This window comes from Trachymyrmex septentrionalis, unplaced genomic scaffold (genome assembly GCF_001594115.1).
Source record: "Trachymyrmex septentrionalis isolate Tsep2-gDNA-1 unplaced genomic scaffold, Tsep1.0 scaffold11, whole genome shotgun sequence".
NCBI classification, from domain to species: Eukaryota; Metazoa; Arthropoda; class Insecta; order Hymenoptera; family Formicidae; genus Trachymyrmex; species Trachymyrmex septentrionalis.
This window is the reverse complement of record NW_017304228.1, coordinates 5192151-5201121: the sequence shown is the minus strand read 5'-3', so window position 1 is coordinate 5201121 and position 8971 is coordinate 5192151. Positions and strand designations below refer to the sequence as shown.

The window sequence follows — 8971 nt, the reverse complement described above, 5'->3', positions numbered from 1 at the left end:
ATATATATATACATATTATATCGGAATTAATTATATGAATTGATGAGAATTTGAAATTCTCCCTCTGACGAAAACTCCGCGTTGACAAGCTGTTGCGATTGCGCGGCAAACTTTTTATAAAATCAACTCTCAGAAACAAAAATTTCGTAGACGTAATAAATATTTAGACTGTGCATTCACTGATCTTACATCTGTGCTCCGTTAGAATAAATTGAGCGTACACTATTAAATTTCTAATGCCAAATTGTACCAAATTTCAGTTATTTTTAATCATATTCATAGGTCGCCACTATTCCTGTTAATTCGATTAAAACAATAGAGTTAAACAACTTTCAAGAAAATATATTAAATTTGACTCATTTAGCTTATTATTTACCAAGTGCATACGTTAAAAGGGCGATGTTTACTTTGAAACTAACTAGAAATAGAGAAATGGATTGATTTACATTTTGACACAGCTGGAAGTTAAAAGTAACAAGATATTATTTAAGTTAATGGATTGGGTTACTCTGTGATATCTAATATTGTATCAGCATCCCTCTTCAATTCAAACCTTAATAAATAGAGAAAAAGAAAGAAAGAAAGAAAGGAAGGAAGGAAAGGAGCGATACGATCGAGCTACTTCATTCTTTCTAAACCGAGACTGATAACTTCATAGGAATGTGCAGAGTTTATTTTTATTATCGTCGATGAAAAATTATAGAACTGTCCGTGGATTATTTCGGGGATTATCTCTCCCCGTGCTCTGCGATTTCTCGCGATTATCATCGATCCGTCCGTTTATTGGCGCAATCTCTATTGGGTAAATACTGGCGGGGCGCATCGCGACTTCATATCCGCTCGTGATCGAACTGTTTTCGGTTGGACGCATACATCCTTCGAGCCGGAAACACGACCGGCAAAAATTCGAACATCAAAATTGAAATATTTTCCGTTTTATCGGAAAACGGATAAAAACATGTACGGCCCGACGGTGCGCCGCCGCCGCCACCGCCGCCGCCGCCGCCGCCGTTGCTGCTTTCCGTATTATGCGTTGTAAATAGGGTGCACCGTTTACCGCTCCAGGGAAAACGCGCGCGGCAGTTGCAGTTGCGGATGCAGCCGTGATGGAGGGGGAAGGAGAGAAAGAAGAGAGAAATGCGCATAGCTGAGAGCGAGCTATTACAGGCGGTAGTCTCGCGGCCTGTAATGGACGCTGCGGATGTACGAACGTAATGGATGGAACTGTAATCCATATATTCTAAACATTATCATCGTTATCACCTTTTCCGCCTTCGCAAGCCTCAGCCTCCGCTGAATCCGTCCGCGCGAACGATCCATCTACTTTTAATTTACTTGGTTTACAATCTCCGAGCTTAACACACATCCGCGATAATGGTCCTGTGATAATCGAATTCTCTATTTGATGTAATGCGAGCCAGTGTTGTGAACGTGCTGTAGAGTCAGTTGAAACATAATAGATAAGGTAAATGGAAACATAATAAGATAAATGTCGCAATAACTGAATATGTCCATCTAATTGAGAAATCGGTAATATACATATTTGTAATTATTAAGATATTTGTCAATGGTAAAGTAAAAAAAATGAAGGAAAGAAGATAAAATCTTTGTATCGAAATAAATAATAGAAATATAATTTTAATTGCAAATTGTTGTGAAAAAGATTATTCATTTCAAATTTTGCAGAGACGATCGTATTTTCACTCATCTTGAATAAGCAGACATATAATTATATATTCAAATCTTTTATTATATTATATTTATCTAAACGTGTAGTGCTTTTATGATTGCAAGAAACTGAAAATTACATTTTCTAAATTTAATTTTCAGTTTCCTACAATCATAAAATAACCACTATGTGTTTAAATAAATACAGTATAATATTTTTAAAAGGTAGATAAGAGGAATTTTAATTAATTAATTTTATTAATATTAATTGTATCAGGTACTGATATAATTAATGTGCTATAATATATCAATGATATTACAGAACTAATCATACCTTTTTATTCAGTCACTGAGATATTCACCGTATTTTTTAGTCAAAAGTACTTATTACATTACAGTGTATTATTACCGCGCTATACTCGCGTTAGAGAAAAAAAAGAAAGAAATACTTAAACTTACTCGTGAAAAAATGCAACATATGAGTCTACATGTAATTACTAATTTTGAAAATTCCAAATCCGAGCACAATTACTGTAAAAATGATTCTTATTGCTTATAGCGGAATATAAAGGTGTAACGATAATGCGATCTACTTGCGAAGATGCCACCAATTTTTATTGTTGTCGATGCCTCTTTAATGGGCAGACTTTAATTATTATACTCGACGTTTATATATTCGGGAAAATTTCGCTATTCCGTGAATACAGTCTCGTACATTTTAAATGATTTTTAAAGGTCTCTTTGAAAAATTTTCAAAGAGATTTTATCGGAAAAAGTTAATTGTTACAACGTATAAACGGGCGAAAAAACTGTTAAGAAACGCACCAATTACGCAATATCTAAAAACAAGTATTGTCTGCCTGTAAGCTTTAATTTGGTAAGAAAAAATTAAGGGAAGGAACGATCGTGAAATTATCGAGGCATTGTATTTTCATAATCTTATTTATTTTAATGTAGAGTTTTGTTGTTAACTATTACAAACTGAAAAAAATTGATTGAATTACGTATTATCTAAAGTAATAAGAGATTATTTTGATGAAATATGAACAATTCATAATCTTAGTTAAAATAAGAAAAATTTGGTCGCGTATATTTTAATTACGGTAACCAGACATTTGGTTGCATAAATTCTAGTACAAAATTACAGGACTTTTGGTTGAAATAGATTATTTAATTATGATAAGCAGAATTCTGTTAGTTCTGCCAAGTACTTTTTTAGCCAGATATTATTTTGAATTTGGATATTATTATTACACACGCACTAATCAAACTGTAACCAAACTGTAACCAAACTGTGTACAAACGGTATCATATTTAAATGTTCAGATTGCGTATCAAAATTTAATTATAATAACTAGAAATTCTATTTACTTTTATCAAAATTCACTGAACCAAATATTCATACTACCTTGTTAATTCAACCATGACTTCCTCCGTGCATTATTTAATTTCTCGAATTAAAAAATTATAAACAGTTATAAATATTTTTATAAAATCTTCTGAAAAAAAGACAGTTTTTTTTTTTTTAATTTGTTAAAGAACATGCCGTTGCGTTGTGATTGAATTTTCCCTTGTTCGTTTAAATAAGAATATTTTGCCGCGATCCGATTCGATTAAAGAATTCCATTTTTCGAAATTCTTTTATTCATCTCTATATAATTCGCCATGGGTGGGTATTGCGCACCAGAGAACACCGCTTTGTCGAGTTGTTTAAAAAAGAAGTGCCGTAGTCTCGTTCTAGTTCAAGTTCTGCCCGCGCCGTTGGCACACGGAAAGTCTTTGTCCCAATTGGTGGATGCGTATATCACAGATACAGTACGGTTGTATACATCTTTTCTCCCTAGAGTTCCACTAATTACAGAAGCGTTGTGTAAAGCTCGCGGCGCGTGTTTCACATTCTTTCGAGCGCCGCTCCCACGTTCCGTATATTCCCTTTTAGCATCAGAGAATTCCATTTATTATTACAGCAATTTTTTCATTTCCCATGTTTCCTAAAAGATGCGCGCGTGCAGTAACACGAAAATTGAGAATTAATTAATCAAAGAATACACTTCTCTGCATTCGCCGCTATTTTGCGATGTAGACATCCACGCACTCATTAGCGAGTTTTAAAAATTAGTTTGCATTACTGCAAATTACGTCTCTTATGTGATTTTTCTTTTTCCAAATGATTTAATCATTAAAACGCAGTTTTTTCAAATATGAGAAGAGAGAGAGAGAGAGAAGGAGGGAGAGAAAAGTAGTGACGTGGAGTCGAAGAAAGTATCATCACATTGGTTTTGCGAGAACAAACACCTTCGTAGGTTTCTCTGCAAAGCAATTTCGAACGCAAGACTTTTACAAAGGCCATAAAGATCACGAATTTGTTTATGCGTCGTACTTTCGCGTGCCACGGTCAAAGGAAGCGTCATCTTAAAAGCGCGGAGCAGAAAATACAGCTTGCAAGAAGTGCATCCTCACGTACACAGTTTTATATTGCGGTCGTTTTTTTTTTCTCTCTATTCTTCCGACGATGCGTTTCTCTATTTTCAATTTTGCGAATTTATCGTCGCGTTAGCGGCGAAATATAAACTTCTCATTCGGTGCGCGGGTCGCGTGCAATATTGAATATTTGGGAGCTAAAATGCAGCACGCATTAGCGTTTCCCTTCCATCCCTCCGTCCGCTCCCGTGTACCGCTTGGAAATTTTTCATTTCTCCTCGCGGTCACGCTTTTACGAGCTTTTTACGTATTTACTCGGCGGACGCGCCCTTTCGACAATCTCGAGCGTCAGAAAATAACGCGGCGTGGGAAATCACTCGTTGGTATTAAATAGCTATTCAGAATTATTCGGTCGTGATATCGGGTGTAAGTTAGCACCTCATTTTTTAATTGTTATTTTAACCTGGAAATAATCACATTCACTTTTTGTGTAAACGATCAGATGAGGTGGTTTTACATCTCAATTGAAATCACTATTATTTATAAAATCATAATATTATTATAATATATTGTATGTTATCGATGGTTTTCCGATTTATTAGTATTTGAGAACATTGTGGATTTAATTATAATTTTCTGAGAAAAAGTAAATAGAAACTAAATAAGAAGTACACACGTTAAGTAGCTTATTATGACATTATTTCTAAAGAGGAAAAAAAAAAAAAAAAGAATTTTAGTTAATATAACGCTTTTTCTATTGCGGCTTCTCGACGGGATTGCATATTTAAAGGTTCATAAAGAATAATGATTAAGAAAGTAAAAAAACATGTTAAAGAATATCCATACAATATTTCACAATTCACATTTTTTTACCGCCGAGGTATAAAAATACCCCAGGTGACTATTCCCGAGTTAATAGTGGTAATCGCCGGAACTTTTTAAAAACATTAAAGAACTTCTCTACTCTTCAAAGGGAACTAGAACTCTAATGAAAACTCTCGAGAACTGAAGGTTGAGGTGCTAATTTTCACGTGGTCAAATCAATGCCGTTTGTCAGACCAGTCTAATGAGACGCCACTAATAGACGCGAGATCGAAATAATGATGTTTCTATATCAACAACATGATGAATCTATAATTAACAACAAGGAATGATTTACAATGGATCGGGTTGAAAAGCCGATAGATTAAAAAATCATTAATCCCTCGGTGTTCCGGCGGTACGGCTAAGCCGCGGGAGAACCAACCGTACACAGTTGACCGTTGCGAACGCCACGGTTATACCGGGCCAAATATTTGCATTCGCGGTATTAATGTGATCATCGGCATTGTCGACCAAATATATGACAATGACGGCCGGCGGTTTGACGTGAGCCGTGCGCGATTATTAGCCCGCGGCTCGACACCGTATATGCCTGTAAATATTGCGTGATACTGCTCCCGTCGCCGTGGCTGCCGCCGCTCGCCAAAGAGGCTTTTGAAAATTCATGCGAGCGTTACCCCGGGCCTTTGAATATATCGCCGGTATTTATGCAGAACGCCATTCCGCGACCGCGCGCCTGTTGTGTCGCAAATCAATTTTTTTAGAACCGCCCGTCCGGTTATCGTAATTACGAGCTGTTTTACCGGGGATTCCGATAGCTGCTTTTACCGAGGATAATTGCCGCATTATAAGTCTGATAATCCACACGCCCGTTTTGTAGCTCGTTGCCCCGAAATAAATCGCTTTGTCGTAATATCCACATCAATTATTTTGTAATTTCGTCGCTGCGAAATACCGCCGGTTTGCCAAACTCATAATTTTCATCGGTCACGTCCTGCCCGAGCTTGTGTGCAGCTATACGATTGTGACAATTGTAGTCTCGGACGTTAATTATGAGGCTCAATCGAGGTAATTTTTCGCGAAACGCCTGCGGGTCTCATCGCCTTGAATTTCATTATCATTATAAACGAATATGTAATTTCACAGGTTCATTCATCCTTGTAATTATATTTGCTGATTCAATTATTTAACAAGGAAACACAATCGAATGTTCTATTTTAGTAACTTATAGACAAAACTAAGAGAGAGAGAGACACATATTTTTTTGTAAATGCTTTTCTGCATATAAAGCGAATAAAATCCTCTTTTGAAAAAAAAAAAAGAAAAATTTTGTTCCTTTTTCTTTCTATAAGTGAACGAACTTTTTTAATAAAAATTAAAAATGGAAGATTTTTATTCTTATTATTGTAATAAAGAGAGTCCTGAAATTCAACTTTTATTTAAATTAAACTGTTATTAAAATATTTTTTTTATATTTGATTACTGTTAAATTTATAATGTCAAATTATATTCAAGAATTTGAGTTATTTTTAATCATTTCTATATATGTCGCTACTGCTCTTATTCAATATATCGTTAATTTAATTAAAACAATTAAATTAAACACTCAAGAAAATGTATTAAATTTGACTCAAATTTAGTTTATTATTTACCAAGTGCAGTTAACATGGACGTTATTTACTTTGAAACTAATTACAGAAATGAATTAATTTACAGTTTCACGTATATGGAAGTTAAAAATAATAAAATATCATTTAACTCAAGAGATTGAGTTATCATTACTCCTACAATATTCAGTTAGATAATATTCACTTGGGAAAAAAAAACCAATTTTTTTCGAGAGAAATTTTCACTTCCCTTAACGTTCTAAGAAAGCACTTATAAAAAAATATGTATCTCTTATTTCTCTCTCTCTCTCTCTCTCTCTCTCCTCTTTTTAATATATCTAAAACTTAAGATCGAAGGACGATACTTTGTTGTTCTTTTGTAAGAAATAAAAATCATGAGATCCCTTATAGATCAAAATCAATAGAGATAAGATTCCTTATAGATTGTAAGTAAGTCGATCGATTTTTTTTTTTCAACCAAGGCTTATTTTGTATGTTACAGATCTTCACGCGCTATGGCAAGGTCCTGAAGATCGTCACCTTCACAAAGAACAGTAAGTACCGTGCTTAATATGTGTATCGTCATTGTTTCGCGACCTAGAATCGATGTGCCAAAGGGAGAACGAGCGGAGCCGCGGCACTCTAGCAAGCGCTGCACAGATTCCGCTCTCGTTGGTAGATAGGCCACTTGGCACTTTAGTACTTCAGTGTGCTTCAAGTGCGTCCTGGCCTGTCGGCGTCGTTGCGCGCACTTGGCGCCGTTAGTAGTTTCGCAATCGTGCCGAGTGGCCCCAAAGGGTGTCTTCCTGAAATTCATCTCGAAGCGAGATCGTTGCGAATGTTATGAAATCGGGGCGGGCGATGCATGAAAATTTAAGGGCAACGAAACGTTTATTGTGTAAGGATCCATGTCACATCTCAAAGCATTGCCAAAAATATAAAAATTTCATTGTTTATTCTGTCAATATATCTAAATATCTATTATATATAAAGTTTGAATAGAATTATCTTATCGATTTTAGTCATTTAACTTTTTTAAGTTGTTTAATTTTTCCGTTTCGTTTCCCTCTCTCTCTCTCTCTCTCTCTCTCTCTTACATAAAATCGCGTTTTCTAGTATTTATTACAAACTTGTGATGAAGAACTAGCTTTATGAATTAAATCATTTTGTTTTTTTTTTTTTTTTTATAAAACTAAAATTCTAACAAATATTCGCGGTCAAAAATTTATTTTTAATCTAGTTTATTAACTCGTTTAAAAGTTATTTTTATTTAAAATTGCAGCAAAATATATAGTCGTGCGATGCACAAGCCAAATTATTTGTTGTTTTTTTTTTCTTTTTGCAGTTAAAGCTATTTACGATCAAAATTGTTTACTTTTGACTGATACTGTATAGTCGGAACACCCTTAAGGGCCTTAAGTGGGCACGAATTGTGACTAACTTACAAATAATACAAGCTTTTCCAGCCACTACGTAACAAAAGAGAAAATACCTGACGAGCCATTTGAAATCTCAATGAACTGGTGTCTTAAAATTTTCTCTGTCCTGATCTAAATTGTTAGCAGGGAGTTCAATATCGCGCGCAATCTCTCGGTACACTCATTATACATATACATTGTACATATACATTATACATATACATTATACATTGTACATATAAAAGGTACAAGGAGAGCCTTCGGTACGTAGCCAGCGAGCGTGTTACTAATTCACGTTTGCAGTAGATGAGCGCGAGAGAACATCATTATTCCGCGTGCGCGTATACGTCGGTGTTTGCTGCGTCGCAATAAGCGATGCGCGAGTTGTGTGATGTCGAGCTTCCGCGTGGTTGCATACATATACACACGCTTCGGGGGTCCTCCCAGAATTCAGCAGAGATCGCCAGCAGGTCTCGACTGTGAAACGTCCCAGATTGTGTTTGCCATCTACAGCTTTGGCCATAAGTACAAAGCATCCCCGCACTGAAAAAAGAGTCTGGTTGCATTAATTGGAATTCTAGTTGGAAAGAGACATTAGAATTTAGATCTATTATAATATTCTAGAGTTGGGATAACCAGATTTCTAATTGATATATGAGTATCTAATTCTTCTGGTTTGTTTATTTTTAACTAAAAATTTTTGCACAAATTGACGTTCTATATTTAACAAAAAATAAGTTAAAAAACAATATTTCTTATAACAATTTTAATAGTATTTTATTATTCATTTTGCCGTCGTTATCGCTTTTTGCAAGGTAATAAAATTGAAATTCAAATATTGGTAACAAGGATATACGAATTTATTGCAGTTAATGATATGCAAATTTTTTAATTAAAATTATAACAAGAGTTAAAAATTAAATATAATAAGAATACGAATATTTTTTAATACTTTACCTTTTTTTACTACTGTTACGAATTTTAATTAAAGACAATTTTAAGTTGAAGAATTTGAGCATCAATAATTGCTTTAGC

The 8971-nt window shown here is 34.7% G+C and overlaps 1 protein-coding gene across 6 annotated transcripts in view; it reads left to right on the top strand.

Moving 5' to 3' along the window:
- The window catches only part of LOC108749996 (polypyrimidine tract-binding protein 1), a 389037-nt gene that overhangs the window by 362267 nt on the left and 17799 nt on the right, over positions 1-8971 (top strand). For all 6 annotated transcript variants that reach the window (XM_018489177.1, XM_018489162.1, XM_018489152.1 and 3 more), the window contains one exon: positions 7021-7072. In XM_018489177.1, coding sequence (XP_018344679.1) covers positions 7021-7072 — 52 coding nt within the window. The remainder of the gene's footprint in view (positions 1-7020; positions 7073-8971) is intronic.